General features: G+C 39.1%; 1 protein-coding gene across 2 annotated transcripts in view; it reads left to right on the top strand.

Annotated features, from left to right (window-relative positions):
- The window catches only part of LOC114665113 (gastrula zinc finger protein XlCGF26.1-like), a 131134-nt gene that overhangs the window by 90165 nt on the left and 18520 nt on the right, over positions 1-22449 (top strand). Inside the window, exon 1 of one of the 2 annotated variants that reach the window (XM_051925574.1) lies at positions 14858-15029. The exons of the other annotated variant lie outside the window; for it this stretch is intronic. Coding sequence (XP_051781534.1) covers positions 14879-15029 — 151 coding nt within the window. The 5' untranslated portion in view covers positions 14858-14878. Of the gene's footprint in view, positions 1-14857; positions 15030-22449 lie in introns of those variants that run through there. 2 annotated transcript variants of the gene reach the window in all.

Here is a 22449-nt window from a genome sequence, read left to right as displayed (position 1 = left end):
TGAATGACAGAAGTGACTGCAGATGATGCCAGTCAACAGTCAGACAAGCTCAGTGAACAGATGGTCACAACGGAATCGTAAATCCTGGATACAGAAGCTCAGTCAAGTAAGTGATGAAACAACGCAGGAGGGTCGTTGCATCTGAAACACTATAAAACTAGAGATAGCCTGCAGGACAATCCACATACACAGCTGTTCTGTGACTGCAGGGGACCCTGATTTGAGTTTCCTTGTTACTGTGTGACACAGTGCTATCACAATGAGAGCAGAACAATTTCCAAGAGTGGTCATTGCATCCAAGCCAACACTTCTTACTGTCCCTTTACCTTTCTGTTCCTTTATATGTCACCCCAATGTCAGTCCGGAGTCAACTCCACTGGAGTTCCCAATAACACCAGCTACCACTCACAGCTTCTCTGTCCAGAACTTGGAACCACCAGCCACATCGGTCAGGAAGATCTAGATTTGGGGGCTCTGTCCACTCACCTGCCATCATCTTTGTTTCTTTTGACTGTTTATGTTACATTTTAATTACTTTGCTCAAACAAACTAGAATGAACTGAATTTACAGGACACTAATTGCAGCCACTGCAAGCATCCTTTTGTAGTGTACTAGTAATTTATGCAATTCCTACAGCCAGTTTCTTTTGCAATTAGTTACATTGATCTGGAAAATGGGAAATCAGTACAGATGCCACAAAATTTATTTCAATGAATTTAGATCCTGGGAACGGACAGACGCTTGAAGGCTAAGAAGTACAGAAATAGTTCACAGCTCGAAAAAGGGAGAAGTGGGGAGGTAATTAAAAGATCAAACACTTTGATCAGAGTCATTTATTTGTCATCAGGACAAGACAGCCAATCAACTGCGTGCAATGTCACATGTGCGGAAACCTCACGTTGGCATTTAACTTAAATACGACTGTCTGATGAACCAAAAAAATGTTAGGAGGGTGATATAGGAAACGACATCAGTGATCAAGACAAGTAAGTCCACTTAGTTTGGCCGTCAGAAAACGTAACTTCTGGATAACAACGAACAAAAGCCGCCCAAGTCATCTTCACCACTTGACACTTCTGATCGTCAGTAAGCTTTTATAAGACTGTTTATATCCAGACTTTGCTATAAACTTTTGTTTCTCTATTATATTTTACTTAAATGCCACGTTTCTTGGATCTGTAGAGCACTCTAGATCAGGGGTAGGCAACGTCGGTCCTGGAGTGCCACAGTATGTGCAGGTTTTTGTTCCAACCCAGTTCCTTAACGAGAACTCAATTATTGCTGATGAAGCACATATTGCTTAAGTGACATTTTAATGCTTCATTTTAGTGGTTTTACAATAAGATGTAAAACAGGGGTAGGCAATGTCGGTCCTGGTGAGCCGCAGTGGCTACAGGTTTTCATTCCAACCCAATTGCTTAATTAGAAACCAATCATTGCCAATCTCAGACCTTATTTAATTTTATGGCTTGTTAGTCTGTGCAATGTAAGGCTTTTATATCATAGATTTTTTTCCTTTCCAAGGATATCATCCGAATGATTTGAAGCCTAAAACAGATCATTTTCAGTCTGTCACATTTTTCTATTAAGTGTTTTATTAAATCAAACCGTGCATGATGAACACACACAGATGTAATTGGAAAAAAGCTAGCTGGAGAACTGCTGGCTGCTTTGTCTTTTACATCTTATTGCTAATAAGGAGCAATTAAAACACTGAATGCAGCAGTTTAAGATTGAAATAAGCAATTAAGGTTGGAGAACCTTAACAAGCGAGACCACTAAAATGAAGCATTAAAATGTCACTTAAGCAATATGTGCTTCATCAGCAATAATTGAGTTCTCGTTAAGGAACTGGGTTGGAACAAAAACCTGCACATACTGTGGCACTCCAGGACCGACGTTGCCTACCCCTGCTCTAGATCACAAAATCAGCATTTCATTTCCCACCAGCCAAACATGAGAATTCGAGTAAACATTTGTTAAGTTGTAGACAACTTTTTTTTCTTTTTTTTTAATATGTTTATTTGTATCTCTTTACTTAGATAGATAAATCCCCTACAGGTAGTATGGGGTGTTTTCTGCAAAAATAACGCAATTAAAATTATAAAATGCAGTCTATCTTGCAGACTACTGCAAAATTTAAAAACAGCATTCGCAATGTTATTTTCAGCCTCAACAGCAATGAAGCTGCAAAAACGAAAAGTAAAACTGCGGTGGGCTGGCGCCCTGCCTGGGGTTTGTTTCCTGCCTTGCGCCCTGTGTTGGCTGGGATTGGGTCCAGCTGACCCCCGTGACCCTTTAGTTAGGATATAGCGGGTTGGATAATGGATGGATGGAAAACGCGAATAAGCACTGGCGTCACCTGCTGCTAATTGAATTTTCATGCTCCGACCACTTTGCATTTTTATTTTTAAGTTCTCGACATGCAAAGAGCGCGGGTCAATGGGCGTGGCTTTGCGCCTCGATTTCCCACAATTCTTTGTCCTTCGTAGCTGCAAACATTTCACCTCCCTAGTGTGTGCCTCACAGCGAAACCGTCTCACAAAATCCGAAGGTCTCGTATAATTGTAGCTCTGAAGTAATCAATGTGCTATTTATTTGCAATATTTAACATGACAAAAATTAGCTTTACTACGTCATAATTCGCATTTATTTACACCGTGTGGGACGCTTGTATTTTTGTAATATTGTATAATTTACCCCTGTACAGTTTCCACCAACTCCTCCTCCGTGCCATTCCCCTGTAGCCGATCGACGACTCGATCATACTGTTCATTGTTATAACAGTTTAAAGTAAGGTGATACAGTAGTATTTTTTGGTAGTTTTCTATTATCGTGACGCACGGATCAAAATCAGACAATCTACTCCTACCCAAATCCTAAACTTAATCTCACAAACCGGTCAGCAACAGTAACCTGGCGCCTTAATTTGCGTCACGATCATAGAAAAGTACCCTTTTTATTAATTTTCATTCCATTACTTTTCAATAATGATACGGTAGTGATTATGAAGACCTTCCATAATCCGTACTTTTCGTTAAATTCATGCTTCTTTTTCCATCATTTATAAGATTTTTTTAAAATCCACCTCATTAAGAAACAATTAATTGTAACAAACATGAATTGATTTATGTATCAATTTCATATTTATAAACAAAAAAAATAATAATAAACAAACTGGAATCAGTTTTCTGACCACACAAAGTACTGAATATATCACCCTAAAAATATATTTCCAAAATATGCTTGAATACGTGGAAAATATTTTTGAATTGCGTTATTTTAATATCATTCCGTATTATCTTTATATTTGTATGTGATCAGATTGTATGAAATTATATTCATCGTGATATCGCAAATGCCGTTATTTTATTTTATTCACTTCATTTTAATTTTTTGCAGCAATCTTGCGCCAAGATTTTGAAAATGAAATTGAAAAAGAGACTGCATTTTCGCTTTATAATTTTAAAATTAATTTCCTTCTTTGCAGAAAATACCCCCCATCCCATCCCATCCCATACTACAGGTAAGGATAATAAAAAATAAAGGAATAGCAGCCTCGGGAACTGTTAAAACAGGCTGGGGGGATTGAGTAGTGATACAGCCAATCAGTGGCGACTTTGTGTTTCTCCCGGAACCTCCATGAAAGGAAGTAGGCGGGACGACGTGATAGTTGGAATGCAGTTTGATTTCACGCTGGAGAAACAAATCCCAGCTGGTAAAAAGGTACGTACTTATATGAGAATATGAGAGACGGCGTACGGATCTTATTATTGTCAGGTATTCCGATCATAGTCCGTGGGTAGCACGCGAAGGCTCTCCGTAGTTCCTGTAGTGTTGAGAGATTTAAATGCTTCATTCTCGATGGCGATTCCCTATGCACTGATGAGTACTCGCTGGTGGTTTCTATGTCTCCCCTAACTTAACTTAGTCAGATTTGTTTAAGAAAAAGCCCAGAGACATAACCGCAGCCTCTAGACATTCATTTCTCGACTTATTTTCTCACGACTCCAGGAGTAACGAAGATATTTATTATCTTTCGTTTCAGTGCAAACGCGTGATTAAGTCATGACTGCTCAGCTCTGACTCTGCTCGCTCACCTCGGCGCGCTGCTTGTCTTTTTTTTTTCTTTGCGCATGCTCCGTGCCAGAGTCGTCCTTCGAGGTCGGTATCGTGTACGCGCGAATGCTCGCTCTTCTTTTTGCAAGTGTGTAGGCAGTAAAGGAGATGTGGGGCAGTTTTAAAAGTTAATTTCAATATTTAGAAAAACCGTAAGAACTTAAAAAATGGACGTAGGACAATACGGAGCTAAAATAGAATTTACAAATGGAAAACAGCTCTATAACGCGTATAATAATAGTAATTGCAGCGCGAAACGTAGAGGGTATACGAGAGTACGAAGAAACGGTTAAAAAGGATGTTAGGAAGTGTATGACGATGGATTATCTGTAATAAGAAAATGACGTCTGCATCAACAATAAACTGCGGGTTGTCAACAGTAAAGAAAACATTCATGCGGGAGCCGTTCGCCTTCTGATAAAGATGGGCTTTTCTCAAAAGCACAGCCGTTGAAAATGTTCATCACTGAACAGGGACTTCGGGACAGGCCATGTTTAGAACAGTACATGGTGGAACAAACAATAGTGTAAAGGTAAAAATGCACAGTAATGCAAATTCTAACAACTCAAAATTTAAGAGTAAAAGGAGTCCCACTTTAAAAATAGCTTGCCTAAATTTTAGACGTATACAAAATAAAACCGGTGATTTGGAGTTGTATGTAGCAGAGCATAATTATGATATCATAGCATTAATAGAAACCTGGCTACACAGCAAAGATGAGGATGACTATAACACAGAGGGATACAATATTTAGGAAGGATAGACAAAATGGAAAATGAGGTGGGGTTTCTGTTTATGTCAAACAGAATTTAAATGCAAGTCCTCTTCAGTTGGACGATGAGCCCCATCTTAGTGAGGACTTGTGGCTTCTTCTGTAAAGCATTAGGAAAAGAGTTCTTATTTTAGGAGTGTGTTATAGACCAACCAATGCAGATGGTAACTTCAGCATACACCTTTTCAGTAATATTAAAAAGGCAAGTTTTATATGGGGATATTATAGTCATGGGTGACTAACTATCCAAATATTAACTAGGATAACCTTGCAAATAGCGGAGAACAAGAGCAGGAGTTTTTAGAAGTAATCAGTGACTGTTTTTTAACACAGCATGTTAAAGCACCAACACGGGCTGAACCTTTTCTGTATTTAGCATTTGGTAATAATCAGAATATAATTGAGGGTGTGGCAGGTATTGGACCACTAGGGTCAAGTGACCATAATATACAATTCTCAGTGCTTTGGAAGAGTCAGAAGCAAAGACTAAAACTGTTAAGTTTAACTTTGCCACATTTGCTCAAAGTTTATGCTGCTAAAGTCTAAGGAGGAGAGACTGGGATAAGCTTTTAAGTGTGGAGACAGTTGAGGAGCAGTGGAACAGGTTTAAAAATGTTTTACATGTAATACAGGACAGATACAAACATTTGGAATTAATAAGAAATAGTAAACTCTGCAGTGGGTTAATAAAGAGTTTAAAAAGAAGCTGCAAAGGAAAAAGCAAACGAAAAAGGTGTATAAGACAACTGCAAAGTGAATCGTAGGGCATATGAGAACATGAGGGCAACCATTAAGAAGGATATTAGGGGCACTAAAAGACAGGTGAAGAGAAATATGGCAGATATGGTGAAAAGACAACCAAAGAGAACCTTTCAGTATTTTAGTAGTAAAAGAACAGTCAAGGAGGAGGTGAAATGCATCAGGAATAGTAAAGGAGAATTAAAAGATACAGACAGTGAAATAGCGGACACTTTAAACTTGCATTTTTCTAAAGTCTTCATAAGTGAGCAAGTGGATAACCTCCCAGAGGTAACAGGGACTACTAAGGAGGTACTGAGGGATTTGGAAATTGTAGAGAGAGAAGTGCTGCTCAGATTAAATAAGCTGAAATCAAACAAATCACCAGGACCAGATAATATTTATCCCCGTGTTCTTAAGGAGGCTAGCGAGTACAGATATAAAACCTTGACACATATGTAGGAAGTCACTGCACACTGGGGAAATTCTGAAGGACTGGAAAATGGCAAATATCATCTGATTATATAAAAAGGGTGACCAGGCCAATCCCAGGAACTATAGGCCAGTAAGTTTAATGTGTATCACAGGAAAATTACTTGAAGGAATTATTAAGGATAAGATTGAGCAGCACATGATAAGGACAGAAGTTTTTATGAATAGTCAGCATGGGTTCAGAAGAGGGAGGTTGTGTTTTACTAACATGCTGGAATTCTATGAGGAGGCAACAAAAGGATATGATCAAAGTGGAGCAGATGATATTATTTATCTGGACTTTCAGAAAGCATTTGATAAGGTGCCACATGAGAGGTTGGGCATCAAATTAAAAGAAGTGGGAGTTCAGGGTGCTGTGTGTAGATGGCTCAGACACAGGAAGCAGAGGGAGATGGTGTGAGGAACCTCATCAGAATTGGCCGATGTTAAGAGTGGTGACCAGCAGGGGTCAGTGTTGGGGCCGTTGCTATTTTTAATATATATAAATGATTTAGATTGGAATATAAGTAACAAGCTGGTTCAATTTGCAGATGATACCAGGATGGGTGGATTAGCAGATAATTTGGAATCTGTTATATCATTAGAGAAGGACTTGGCAGCTGAAATTTAATGTCACTAAATGTAAAGTATTACACATAGGAAGTAAAGATTTTAGGTTTGAATACACAATGGAAGGACGGAAAATCGAGAGGACACCTTTATATGGAGGATTTAGGAGTCGTAGTGGACTCTAAGCTATTGATTTCCCGACAGTGTTCAGAAGCCATTAAGAAGGCTAACAGAATGTCAGGTTATATAGCGCCCTGATGTGTGGAGTACAAGTCACAGGAGGATCTGCTCAACCTTTATAACACACTGGTGAGGCCTTATCTGGAGTACTGCATGCAGTTTTGGTCTCCAGACTACAGAAAGGACATAGCAGAGCTAGAAAACTGTAGGCTGATTCCAGGGCTACAGGGAAAGAGTTATGAAGAAAAGATTAAAAGAGCTGAGCCTTTACAGTTTAAGCATAAGAAGATTAAGAGGTGACATGATTGAAGTGTTTAAAATTATGAAAGGAATTAGTGCAGTGGATTGAGACTGTGACTTTAAAATGAGTTCATCAAGAACACGGGGACACAGTTGGAAACTTATTAAGGGTAAATTTCACACAAACATTAGGAAGTTTTTCTTTACACAGAGAACCACAGACATATGGAATACGTGACCAAGTAGTGTGGAAGACAATAGGAATTTAGGGACTTTCATAACTAGATCTGATGCTGTTTAGAATAATTTAGTGGACAGGACGGGCAAGCTTTGTTGGGCAATATGGCCTGTTCTTGTCTATATTATTTTAATGTTCTCTCTCTCAGAAAAGAGTGAAATACTCTCTCCAGATAAGGGGACACACCTGCCCTTGGTGGACGAGTTCAAGCATCTCTGGATCTTGTTCACAAGTGATGTCAGAAGGGAATGTGAGAACATCAAGTGAATTGGCACGGTGACAGCTGTTCTGAGGGTGCTGTGCCCATCCCTGGTGGTGAAGCAGTAGTTGAGGCTAATGATAAAACTCTGTTTGCCAGTTGATCTACATCTCTGTCCTCACCTATAGTCACGAGCTGTGGGTAATGACAGAAAGAATCTTATTGTGAATACACAGATTTTAATGTTTGTAAAAAAAATATATGGGTTTAAATCATTTAGAGATCTGTATATAAATAATGTCTTTGCACCCAATGAAAAATTCCACTCTAAATTTAGTTTCCCATCAACACAATTTTTCTACTCTCTCCAAATTATAATCTTTGCTAAACAAAATCTGCCCAATTTTCCTCACCTCCCACCTATTTCTATTCCAGAAGAGAGATTTGTCAGTCTTGAGGACTCGGACAGCATTTCCATAATACATAAAACCATTTTACAGTCCCTCCCTTTCAAAGATCCCAGAGTACAGTGGCAAAAGGATCTCTCACTCAACATCTCTGAAAAAGAGTGGAAGGCGGCCATGCACAGAATTCACTCGAGCTGCATATGCGCAAAGTATACAATTATTCAACTGATAATTTTTTTATCAAGCACATCTATCTTGTTTAAAATTGTCCAACATGTTTCCAGGGCAAGATTCAACCTGCGAACGCTGCAGTCGAGCTCCAGCTTCACTGGGTCACGTGTTTTGGGCCTGCACCAAATTAACATCATTCTGGGCCAAAATCTTTAAATGCCTTTCAGACGGCTTTGGTGTCACAATCAGAATCAGAATATCTTTATTGTCATTGTAACAAATACAACGAAATTAGGTGCAGTCCCTGTGGTGTCAAAATATAATAAATAAATATAATTGCAAAAGGATAAGAAGAAATAAGGTAGAACACAAACATTCAACATAAGACCTTAATTGCACATGAAACACTAAAGTAATCCCTCGCTATATCGCGCTTCGCCTTTCGCGGCTTCACTCTATCGCGGATTTTATATGTAAGCCTATTTAAATATATATCGCGGATTTTTTGCTGGTTCGCGGATTTCTGCGGACAATGGGTCTTTTAATTTCTGGTACATGCTTCCTCAGTTGGTTTGCCCAGTTGATTCCATACAAGGGACGCTATTGGCAGATGGCTGAGAAGCTACCCAACTTACTTTTCTTTCTCTCTTGCGCTGACTTTCTCTGATCCTGACGTAGGGGGTGTGAGCAGGGGGGCTGTTCGCACACCTAGACGATACGGACGCTCGTCAAAAAATGCTGAAAGATTATTTTCACTTTGCTCCCTTCTGTGCTGCTGCTTCCTTTAAGCGACATGCTGCACGGTGCTTCGCATACTTAAAAGCACGAAGGGCACGTATTGATTTTTGGATGGATGTTTTTATCTGTCTCTCTCTCTCTCTCTCTCTCTCTCTCTCTCTCTCTGCTCCTGACAGAGGGGGTGTGAGCTGCCGCCTTCAACAGCTTTGTGCCGCGGTGCTTCGCATACTTAAAAGCCAAACAGCCCTATTGATTTGTTTGCTTTTCTCTATCTCTCTGACATGATCTGCTCCTGACGCGCACTCCTTTGAAGAGGAAGATATGTTTGCATTCTTTTAATTGTGAGACGGAACTGTCATCTCTGTCTTGTCATGGAGCACAGTTTAAACTTTTGAAAAAGAGACAAATGTTTGTTTGCAGTGTTTGAATAACGTTCCTGTCTCTCTACAACCTCCTGTGTTTCTGCGCAAATCTGTGACTCAAGCATGACAATATAAAAATAACCATATAAACATATGGTTTCTACTTCGCGGATTTTCTTATTTCACGGGTGGCTCTGGAACGCAACCCCCGCGATGGAGGAGGGATTACTGTATTGCACATATGTCATCTATTGCACTGCTGCATTGGAGGTGATTGGGTGGCATTCAGTGCCCTAATAGCAACAGGGTAGAAACTGTTTTTCAGTCTATTAGTCTTTGTTTTGATGCTCCTATAGGCAACAGTTGGAACATGTCACAAGTGGGGTGTGAGGAGTCTTTTAAGATGTTTTCCGATTTCCTGAAGCAGTGAGAGCTGTGCAGTTCATCAAGAGAAGGTAAAGAGGAGCTGATGATCTGCTGGGCAGTCTTTACGATCCGCTGAAGTGTTTTCCTCTGCTCTGTTGTGCATCTGGAAAACCCCACGCACAGGCAGTAGCACAGGATACTCGCGATAGAGCACAATCCCTCCTAACCCACTAACAGCTGTGTTTAGTGGGCTCACAGAGGGGCTTAAAGTGGAGAAGGCCAAACAAACTGTGATTACTTCACTATTGGCACGTAGACTTGTCTTGCTCAACTGGAAGAATCTTAGCCCACCTCTGTCAAATCTAAAATTGGAAAAAATCTAATTCTCACTTAGATGATCTGTACAAAACCCTTTTCAAATCAATAACATTTTACAATAAGCATTTAAATTGGGGGGTAAAGGATGACTTTCCCTCTTTACTGTTCTAAGTTTTACTCTGGCTGTTGGCCTTTCTCTGTTTTACATGGGTGGGGGGTTGATTTGAATTTAGTTTTGTTAAGTTTGACTCCCTTGTATGGAATTTTACATGTTTTAAATAACTTTTTAAAAAAAAAAAAAAAAAAGAAGAAATGAGGATTCTTTCATAGGACACCCTGTGTTATGGTGACAAGCTCAGAGATTCAGGAGAATCTCAGAGTAAAGTTGCTGCTCCTCCAGATTGAAAAGTGTTAGTTGTGGTGGCTTGGGCTTGTCTTATGGATGTCCCTTCAGTTGGCTCCCACTAGTGCTGCTCCAGGCATGTCTGACTGAGTGGAGACCCAGTGGCAGACCCAGCACTCCCTGGAGGGATTATATCTCTCAGCTGGCTTGGGAATGCCCAAGTGATGTGTTCAATCACAGAGGGAGCAGTTTCCCCATATCATTTATGATATTTACCTGTTTATAGGTTAACACTTTTCTAAATAGTTAAAGGTGCACGTACTTTTTGAAGTGGGGTTGTTGTAATGATGTAGCGCTCTGGTGCTCCACAGCAGCATGCAGATGTCGGCCTGGAGTGTGTGTGTGTGTATGGCTCAGAGGCCTACTTGCATGCACAAGCCTCCAGATAAAATGCTACCGTCCGTCATCCTTTTCAGCAGTCTGCCACGATGGAACTAGGAGTGTGAACAGTTGTCAGCGCACACAGAGGAAAGGCCCATTGGAATAGTGTAGAAAACTGCTGGGCAGTGGACAGAGAGACTGCATCATTTTGCATTTTGATTTTTGGATGAAGAGGTGGTGAGCTGAGCTTTGTGCTTTTTTTTTATACTTTGGGTTAATTTTAATCTTGTTTGAGTAACTTCCTGGACTTTTGATTTTCTTTGAAGGAATTAAACTTTTTACTTTTTATCTGCTTAGCTCATGGACAGTGCAGTCTTCAATATTGTGTAGCTAGTCTTTATTTTTCATTTTTGTCTTTCTTTTTGTGTGACATTGCTTGTTGTCGGTGTTTTAAAGAATTACACGACACCGATGTTTGTTTTATTGACCCTTGCTGCAATAAAGGACAGCTTTATTTTCTGCACCTTAAATATTGTCTTTCTCTCACTCACTATTAGTTTCTGGTTGGTCATGACCCAAAAGATGACAAAGGGTTTGAAGTCTTCAGGACTTCAAAAGCAAAGGGACATCACAGCCTGGGAATACCCCAGGAAGAGCTGACATGTGTAGCTGGGGACAGAGAGGTCTGGGCTGACCTTCTTGGCCTGCTGCCAGTGCAACCTTCAGGAGTTTCGAGAAGATGAGAGAATGTTGGTATAATAAGGAAGAGCTGTATTTGATTCAAACTTGGTTGCAACTCATGTCTCTCTATTATATAAAAAAAATCCTGCGATGAGATGAGACTTTTTTGAGAGATTTTTTCAAGTCATGCCCTCCTCTCCTCTCATATTCACCACGTCAACGGTCCTCTCAGCTCTAATTCATGTGAATGCTTTTGACAGACACAGTTCCTGCACTCTCAGGTCTTATAAATTTTAACGTTTTCCTCACTTCACTTTAAGTTCCCAATTAAAGAAGACATATTATGTCCAAATCTTATTTAAGAATTTCATCACGAAGAGTTATCAACAGAAGAAATGACTACATGGGCAATCCTAGCACCAAAAAACGATGAAGTCAAACGAATTAATGCCAAAAATGTTGATCGGTTACACGGCAAATTGGTTAAATGTGTATCAATAGACTATTCTGAAACAGTTGGTGGTGATCATGTGGAAGATGAAAACATCAGCTTGCAATATACCGAAGAATATCTATAACCATTAACACCGTCCGGTCTTCCACTGAATGATTTACTGTAGAAAGAAGGAGGTACCAAGAAAGGTAATGTAGTACATCTTCAGGGGATAACATTACACAACAAAGGAGATCTTGATATGTCATTCATATTAAAACATTAACAGTTACCTGTTAGAAGAGCTTTTGCAAAGACAATTAACAAATCACAGGGACAAACATTCGAAAAAGTCGTTTTATTTAATAGAGAGAGGGAGAAATGAAATTCAATCACGGGCAGCTATACGTCGTTGTCACGATGAAAGTCCAATCACAGAATCAAAATTCAATGTGATATTGACAAATATTTCATTGAAAAAATTGTTTTTACTGAAGTTTTACAGTAAAAGTGTAAGTTTAAAAAATATTTGCATGTTAATTTCAAAGCCAAACAGAACAAAATCGTATTATGCAATGAATAACTCTAACTCAACATGAAATTTTCTTTCAATTTATTACGTTTTACTATTTTTTACTATGGTTAAATACTCGCTGTAATGTAAAATAGTTAGTTCTATTATGCATATGTAACAATTCCCATGAAAAATAACAATCTGTTTAAATTGTACATCCACATCCCCATACGCGAGTGGCAGAGTCGCAAAGAGGCTAGTGTGTAGTGCAGGCCCAGGGTTGCCGGGCAAAGCCCCCTAGTTTTAATGAAGTTAAACAAATACATTAAGCAAATCTGGCGGTTTGCGTGACAGCACTTTCATGTTTAAAACTCTATTAGTGTCTGTCCCTGTAATTACAATGCAATTCTGGATGTCATAGGAGCTCAAGTCCGGTCAGTCACCATTAAAGTCATTTACTTCTGCAGAAGGGAAGTTTTCATTTCAACAAAACAAAGCACTTTAAAACTTGTAACGGGAACAAATGGTTTTATAAAATCTGTGAATACGATCAAATATGATAATCTCAGCTGATAATAGGAGAACTGGTGGAACTGTTATGATTGGTTTTGTTCAGATACCAGGTAAAGGACTATCCTACTGCCAAAACAGAAGGTACGCGTCATAAATTGCACGTGTCGGCATAAGCTAGAATGTCCATTAGTTCACTCACTTATTGTCTTCTGTAGTTCAGTAAATTTAAATTGCTCTTTCATCTCCCCCTTTCTGACATACACAATCCCGAGGCCCTTCTTCTATAAACTTTCCTCATCATGACTAAGAACACAATTCTGGGACTGTGTTGTGTGGTGTAAAGGTGTCCAGGAAAGACACTTTAACCTCTAATGTTCTTTGTCTATTGGTGGACAAGTTAATACTGGAATACCCAAATTGTTAGCCTTGATTCACCCACATGTCCTGCAAATTTATTCAACATTCAGTCAGCACAGATAAAGTTCAAATACAAATCAAGAATATCTCAACACTGGCTAAGGCTAGCTATCTCAACTTCAATACTTTACCAGGGGACAGAAGTCATTCCGCCCACGAGGCATCCCTGCTGGGGTTCACTTAACGTGTTGATCCGTCTTCTGATTGTTTCCCCTGAAAGGGCTACACTTCAGAAATCCCAGCAAGAGCCAGGAACGGCTACTCATATTGGGCTTTTGTATCCCGATGACCACCTTTGAAAAGGCCACACAGTCTGAAATAAGTCAAGGACTAATCACTACCCCTGACAGTACAATACCTAAATGGACACCGTTCATTTTATTAACAATCATCGGTTATTGCTAAAGTTGAGTAGACAACTTTAGCAAAGCAATACTCAAACTATTTTAGTAATTATGGTTATTTGAAGGAGAAACCAAGTGTAAATGTTAGATATGGAAACATACAACCTGATCGATTCAAATCAGGGTCACAGAGCAAGTTTCCTTTTAGGTTTCTATGGCCTTGATTTTTGTAGTCTTTGGTTTCTTAAACCAGGCATGATGTTTGGGAGCGAAGAGGCAGTCTGTAGGTGGCAAAGTCCGACTGAACAGTCTTCTCTTTGGCAGTTGTTTATGTTTCTCCTCCTACTCCTGGAAGTTATGATGTCTCTCTGACAGCGCCTTTAAAAAGCCTTTGAATTTATAGGGTATTCTTAACTGCTCATTTTCAAAATAAAATCCTGCCTTATGTAAGATATTCCATCAATTGAAGTTTGGGATAATGTATTCTTACAAGCATACACCTAGTGGTCACTTTATCTGTGCTTAAATATATACATTCTAATAAACAATGATACTCTTTAACAATTTATACTTATTTTCCCATAATTCCTATCTGTCTATTTTGCTTACACCCCAGAATTTTATCTACTTCCAAAAATTAAGTCTTGGGGAACTCCCTCATGAATATTAATGATTTGATGAGGTCATTTGTACCTGCCTGCCCTTTCAGTTACAGAACATTTTCCACCTGAGCTCTGAGCCTACAACTTAAGAGTCATTATCTAAATAATTCCAAAATAAACACAGAACAAATTTAAAATACACAAATTAAATATTATGAGTTGTGTTTAGCTCAATTTTTCAACAGCATTACAGTCTCCATCATCCAGGTATTTAATACTGCCTGCCCCCACAGTTATCTTCTTCCAGTGTGTTGGACCTTCACTCCACACTTTCCAAGTTTGTTTTACACCTGATAATGTGACATGAAGAGTAATGTGTTACTTCAATGAGAGAGTGTTGTAAGATGAAGTTCAAATGTCTTTAGATGAAAATGGAATTAAATCCTGCTCTTTCCACAGAGAGAACTATAAAGCCACCATTTACTGTACCATCTGGATGGATGTCAAAGCAGAGATGTGTGAGGCTGACATAAATATCGTGGAGAGATGGACTGTAAGTGTCAAGAAGGAGGACTATGAATGGGAGCTTGACCATCTTAAACAGGAGAGCCTGAGCATTAAGGAAGAGGACTGTGAACTGGGATCAGTGGGTGTTAAAGTAGAGGCTGAAGAGAACTCTGTCATTATAGAAGAACACAAAAATAAAAGTGTGGAGAGTGTCAAGGAAGGCTACCTTCATCATGGATGTCAAGATGGAGCAATGACTGGGTTAGTCTCTTCTGAAAGCAGACCATGCTCCCCTGTCAATGTGAAGTCTGAATCGTTACAGTCTGTTACAGGGGGAATTGAGGAACATTCATCAGTTAGAACTCGGAAAGATGAGCCACCACCTACAAAGCAGTCTGATAAAGGTATGTATACAATAGGAATATGTGTACGTTTTAGGGATGAGGGTGTGAACCTTTTTTTGAGATGCATAGTAGTACTAGGGTGTTGTACTGTGTTAGCCATTATGAATGTAAGGAGAAGTCAAGCAAAATAATAGTTTGCTTGACTTCTCACTATGAGAAACATAGAAATATAGTGAGGTTGTAACATTGTGCAAATGGTCTAAGCCAATACAAAGAGCAGGTTTTTGCTATAGAAAACTGCAGGTGCAAGAAGAAGTTTCTCGCCCTATATGAATTCTCTGGATTTTTGCATTAATTCAAAATTTACAGTCCAGTTATTTGTGTCTTAATAAGTCTTAAGTTAACTGTGTTTGTCTGTTATTGTGGCATAGCTGAAGATCAGACCAGCCTGTCTACAGGAAACTTTTTCTTATAAATTGAGCTAGATTAAATTGGAAATTTATAAATACCATCTTTCTTCTTCTTTTTTCTTACTACTTCTATGCAAGATTGATGATCAACCTTCTCCGTACACTTCAGTCGTGCAGCTCCTCACCAGTCAAGCCCTTTTCCTTCTCATCTTCTTTTACTTTATCACTCCACCTCAGCTTTGGCCTCCCTCAATTTCTCTTCCCCTGGACTTCCATTCCCATCAGTCTTTTTCCCACATCTTCATTGTCTCTCCTCATCACATGCTCATACCTCTTCTGCCTTCTTCACTCTACTCTTATATTTCTCACCCACTTTTGTTGTACCTTTTTCTCATTTCCTAGTCTGTCCTCTTTTGTAAGTCAGTCTCTACATTTGACGTGTCATCCTATCATAAACATCACATTTTCAGACCCATTAAATTTAACTGATCGTCTGTGTCCAATAAATGTGCATTTTTGGCTCCAATTGACTTTAATCTGCCTAAATGTTAATGTATACAAGCTAATATGCTACATTTAGTTTTGAATGATTATTTTTTCACTCCTCTAATTTATTTGTACATGAAAAGAACGAGGTGAATTGATTATTTAAGCTGCACTTTTATAGACTTATTGCAGCTCTTGTGACAATAGAACAATCAGAAAAATCTAATCTTTAAGGAGTAAATGCTGTGATGTGATCCCACAGAACTTTTTACTGTGCATGTGGCCCTGTGGGATATCCAAGTAAGTAAATACTTATTTTCTGGCAGGACATGTTTGTTAGGGTCATTATTCATAAATAATGAGATTGACAATATCAAATACCTTCATTATACAGGGAGATTCACTCAAAAGAGGCCCCAAATATTCGGTAGTAACTCTCGCTAGGATGAAGCAATCTGAACAAAACAACGTGCAATGTGCTCCTCAGTATACAGAGCTTCGAACAAGCTGGGATGCCCTAGCGTTGGAGTGATGAGGTAGGCGCGGACAGCCATCATTACATTTAACCTCCGTTTGAGTGCATACTGCCCATACCCCTTCACTCAGTCACTCGACTTCTCTTCTGGATGGTGGTGTACAGTATTGAGCAGCGTGACTTCATGGTACGAACCTATTGGGTCACCAATTCGTTAAGCGATGTCAGAATCAACTGGATGATGGCGAGTTAACAGAAGGTTACTTCCAGCAAATTGGAGTAACGTGTCACACATCAGCAAGGATCATGGCAGAAACTGAGTCCTTCTTCAGCAACAGAGTAATTTCAAAGGGGCTTTGGCCACCACGGTCGCCAGATCTGACACCACCAGACTTCTTCCTATGGGGCATGCTCAAAGGAAAAGTTTATCGGAACAAGCCTCACACTGTGGAAGATCTGAAGGATAATATCCAACGTGAAATTGCAGCGATTACCCCCAAGACGCTTGCCGATATGTTCAGAAACATGGAGCGCCGCGTCAAAATGTGTCTAGTAGAAAACGGAAACCACTTTCAGCATTGCATGTAATGCAATCGATTACACATACGTCAAGGTATAGAGCGGATTCTTTTGGTTCAGATGGCTTCATCCTAACGGGAGTTACAACAGAATATTCGGGGCCTCTTTTCAGTGAATCTCCCTGTGTAAACTGCACAGTAATGAATTGCTGAATAATAATCCAGAGTATAAAATTAAATTCAATATTAAAAGAAATGCCTGAACAAATCACATCATTTCTGATATAACACACACACACACACACACATTATCCTGAGTGTCTGGACAGAGAGGTCATCTAAAAGAGGTGACAGAATGTCAGGTTATGTTAAAACTCATCTGTTCATGAAGGCTTTTAAGTTGTTTTTTAAAAGGATTAATGGAGTCTGCTGATCTCATTAATTTCAGACAATACTGAGTGACTTTATACTGAAAGTTCAGAACAGCAGTAAATGTAATCAATCTCTTTAGAATAGGAGTAATGTTCAATGTAACAACTGTATAAGGTAATAACACTAACCATAAGGTTCCCAAACTCATTATAGTAACTAGAAGAAATGCCAAGTTGCATCTCACCTTACATATTGGATTTTGCAGGGACGCGATCCTCTTTTCTTTTTGTGGCTCACAAAAGTTAAAAGTATACTGTAACTCAGTCAGACCTGACTTAAGATATCACTGACTACAGTGTCAATGCTTATAATGGGAATAATATTACATGGTCAGGGAGAAACCAGTTAGTGTAAGTCTGGGTGCTGCACAGCTGAAGGCCCTGATGTCACCCATAGAGTGCAGGTTAGTGTGGGGCACAACAAGTTGGCCAGAATCAGGAGACCTTAGTGGGCATACAAGACTAGAGTGATGAAGATGGTCATTGATGTAGTCCAGTGTGAGGTCATTTAAAACTTTGTAGGCTAATAATAGAATTTTATATTCAATCCTGTAAGAAGCAGGGAGCAGTGAAGGTGAAGCAGGATGGCTGTGATGTGCTCGCTGTTGTTGGTTTGTGTCAGGACTCTTACAGCAGAGTTTTGAATCCAGTGATATAAGATTAGAAGCAGCACCTGCCAGTAGCGAGTTACAATAATTGACGTGGAATAATGTGATAAAAGCTTTTTGAAATGGAGAGGAAGGAGCAAACACAGGATATGTTGGTAAAAGTAAAAGTTTCTTAATCTGGTTTATGTGGGTGGAATAAGGAGGTGAGGTATCAAAAATGACACCAAGATTCCTTGCATTAAAAGGTCTGATGAGATCACTGTCAAGAGTGACTGAGAAAAATGATAACCTAGTCCATAGCTATTAATGATATATATATATACTAGCAAAATACCCGCGCTTCGCAGCGGAGAAGTAGTGTGTTAAAGAGGTTATGAAAAAGTAAAGGAAACATTTTAAAAATAACGTAACATGATTGTCAATGTAATTGTGTTGTCATTGTTATGAGTGTTGCTGTCATATATATATATACATATACACATACACACACACATACACACATATAGAGATATATTATATATACATATACACATATATTTTTTATATATATATTTTATATATATATATATATATATATATATATATATATATATATATATACACATACATACATACATACATATACACACATAGATGCACTTACAATAACATAGAAATCAATATAAACAACATTAACATCATTATCATATGAGAATATGAAGTAATATATAAGAAGCACATTTCATATAAATATAAATTATTAAACAGTAAAATCTTCTTCTATAATTTGCTACCGTGGCTTTTCGTTGGTCTGTCCAGGATTTTAAATCACCTGTAGCTTGCAAACCGTTTCACCTATTGACTTGAAATGTGGTACACATATAATACGTCACGTCCGCTATCCGCTTTATGGGTGATGATTGTATTACTCTTTTTATGTTTATTTTATTTTAGAATCAACTCCTATCTGCGCACACCAGGGCGGCCGTGGGCAGATGCGTATGGTGTATTCACTCCATGTTATCGTGCATTGCGCTGTCACTGGTATTTTGATAAAAAAATTTGAACAATATATAAGAAGCGTATAAATTATTAAACAGTAAAACATTAACATTTAAGAAGTAAAGTTACATTGAGTACTACTGCAGTGCCTTCGGGTATACCTAATTTTTTCTTTGCCCATTACATGCTTAAATGTATACATTTTTTGGTGTACCTACCCGAGAACACACGACATATAACCGACCGTGGGAGAAGCATGGATTTTAAACACGCGTTGAGTTCATCTGCTGGTCTCCCTCGTGGAATAACTGGTAATGTTTGACTAAAATCTACAGCGAGTAAAACGACATTACCTCCTTTTTTTTTTTTTACGATCTCTGAGATCTTGCTTTTTTCGGATCAAGGCTTCATAAGCTCTTTTATGTTCCATGGTGTACTTAATAAGTACTAATTATCCCAAACCATCATCTTTGAATGTTGCAAGACTTTCGCCTTGTATGTAGATCGGGGAAATTACATTCATTGCATTCCTAGTCTGAATCACAATCTGATTGTATGGGTGGTTACCTGGCACTGTAGGGTTGCCACCCGTCCTTTAAAATACATAATCGTGCCGCGTTTGAGAATGAAATTGCACGTCCCGTTTTGAATCAATACTGTGGACGGGATTTATCCCGTATTTTTTTTATCATTTTTTTTTTAAAGCAGCGTCTCATGCAAATCATCCCACACGCATTTTATGAAGATGCTTCCTTTCCTACTTTTGATTGGGTAATACTTGATGTCATCGTTAGTTTGATTGGTGTTTTTAACTGTCCAGTGGGGAGGGCGTGTCTTTTAAGTACAGTCTGCAAAGTGTTGGCACTGAGATGTGGTGTCAGCGCCATAGTTGAAGCCCCTAACGTTGCGGTCAGCAAGTCGGCTAACATCCGCCATGTGCCGTCTTTCAGTTGCGAGAAGCAGATCATAGAATGGTTGAAACTGTTGCCCCTAACGTTGCGCCACGGCGTGTGGTTCGTTTATACCTCGTGTGTTCTCATTAAACTTTTATCTCGCGAATATGTTATTGCAATCCGCAGCGGGAGCGTTTCTATAAACTTAATTTAAACTTACGTTTTACACCGTGCTTTCTTTCCCTTATGAACATGCTTGTATGCTTAACTCGCTCCGTTCTCATTGTTTAATTAATTTTTTGCTCTTAGCTGTTTGCGGCTCTTCCTCCATTTCCCCCTACTTCGTTCTTTTATCTCGCGAATATGTTATTGCAATCCTTAACGGGAGCGTTTCAATAAACTGATTGAAAATAGTTTTGCATTTACCTTTTTAGTAAAAGGCGAGCTTTTAAGCCTGAGAAATCAGCCCGTAAATGCACACGTTTAATTGCACATGTGTTAATATGTATGCTTACACAGTATTAAAAGACAGTCAAAAATTAACGTCATTTACCTTCGTTCCCGCGTGTGACTCGTGCTGTAAATCTCTTCCTTGTTTTTAGTTCACGTGATTACGTAGGAGGCGTGATGACGCGATACGTGACTCCGCCTCCTCCATTACAGTGTATGGACAAAAAATATGTTCCAGTTATGACCATTACGCTTTGAATTTCGAAATGAAACCTGCCTAACTTTTGTAAGTAAGCTGTAAGGAATGAGCCTGCCAAATTTCAGCCTTCCACCTACACGGGAAGTTGGAGAATTAGTGATGAGTGAGTCAGTGAGTCAGTCAGTCAGTCAGTGAGGGCTTTGCCTTTTATTATTATTATATATATATATATATATATATATAATATACATACACGGTATACAGATGAGCAAAGGGGCAAAGGACAAAGCTCTGAGGGGACCCCTTGTGTGACTGGCGCTGAGCTGGATCTGCTGTTGCCAAGACTAACAAACTCTGGGCTATCAGTCAGATGGGACTTAAACCACTGGAGGGCAGTGCCAGAGACACCCAGCATGTTCTCCATTCTGGACAGTAGAATGTCCTGTCTGACCCGAGTGTCAAGTGCTGCACTGAGGTCTAACAGAATTAATCTGCTGGTTTGTCCCGAGTCTGCTGCAGTAAGCAAATCATTGGCTACCCGAAGCAGAGCCAAGTCACAGCTGTGCTGCGCCCTGAAACCAAACTGAAAGGATCACATCAGATTACTAGAATTTAAGTAACAGGTGAGTTGACAGGCTACAACATGCTCAACACTTTTAACAAAAAAGGTAAGTGAGAAACAGGCTGAAAATTGTTAAGATTGTCCACATCAAGACCAGACTTTTTTCACATTAGGGTCACAGAAGTGATTTTAAAAGTGGTTGCACAAAGCTGGTGTTAAGGGATGGATTTGTTATTGGTGTAATAGTCAGGATTATGGGATGAAGGGAGGATTTAATAATAATAATTAATAATTCATTACATTTATATTTGAGTATTGAGAAAAAGCGCTATATAAATGTAATGAATTATTATTATATAGCGCTTTTCTCGGTACTCAAAGCGCTATCCACACAGGGAGGAACCGGGAAGCGAACCCACAATCTTCCACAGTCTCCTTGCTGCAAAGCAGCAGCACTACCACTGCGCCACCTGTGAAGTGTTGTGGGGATGGGATCCAGTACACAGGTAGTTGGCCTCATCTTGCAAAGCAGATTATTAACAAACGCAGATGTGACTGCTGAAAATTTAGAAAAGGAGCTGAATGGCGTGGGAAGACAGAGAAAGATCAAAAATGGATTTATGTTAATTGGATTATTTAGATCTTTAATTTTATTGTGGAAGAAATGGAGAAGTTTTTCACAGACTTCGGTAGAAGAGGTAATTGGACCAGATGCAAGTTCAAATAGTTTTTAACTACAGAAAACAAAGCCATCAGGTTATTATGGCCACTTTCTATTATTCTGCCATAATGCATGTTCTTGGCCGTAGTTAGTAAATCTCTGTAAGCCCTTTGATGGTCTGAGAAAGCCTGGATGTACACGGTGAGGCCAGTCTTACATGACATTCTCTCAAGGTATCGACCAGCTACTTTCAAAGACCCTAACTCTGAGTTGTACCATGGAGCTGAACGCTTAAAGGAAACTTCTTTATTTTTTTAATGGAGCTCTTTTATCTAGTGCTGAATGAAGGGCTAAGTTATAGTAATCAACAAGATAATATAGTGTTGATGGAATAGGGGGAAGACAGAAGATCAGAAATGGAAATAGCAAGGATAGAGGGACAGATATTGCTTAGATTTCTGAAAGAATTTTGGCATTTACAGGTAAGAGGAGGAAGAGATGATGAGACAGTGAAAAGTACTATTGTGTGATCAGAGAGTCTCAAATCACTGCTATAAGTGTTACCGACAGATGTGCAGATCAGGTCCAGTATGTGACCACCAGAGTGAGTAGGAAAATCGGCATGTTGCCCCAACTCAAAACAGTGCAGTAAAGATAGGAATTCATTTCTCAGTTAACAAGTAGGAGTGTCAATATGGATGTTGAAATCTAGAATGACGGTCTGGGAGAAGTGGATTAAAAGATCTGTTAGGTCAGATAAGAAAGACCAACTGTATTTTGGGAGGTGATAGACAACAATAAGTAAG

The sequence above is a fragment of the Erpetoichthys calabaricus genome, chromosome 1 (genome assembly GCF_900747795.2).
Source record: "Erpetoichthys calabaricus chromosome 1, fErpCal1.3, whole genome shotgun sequence".
NCBI classification, from domain to species: Eukaryota; Metazoa; Chordata; class Cladistia; order Polypteriformes; family Polypteridae; genus Erpetoichthys; species Erpetoichthys calabaricus.
This window is presented reverse-complemented; position numbering and strand designations above follow the sequence as displayed.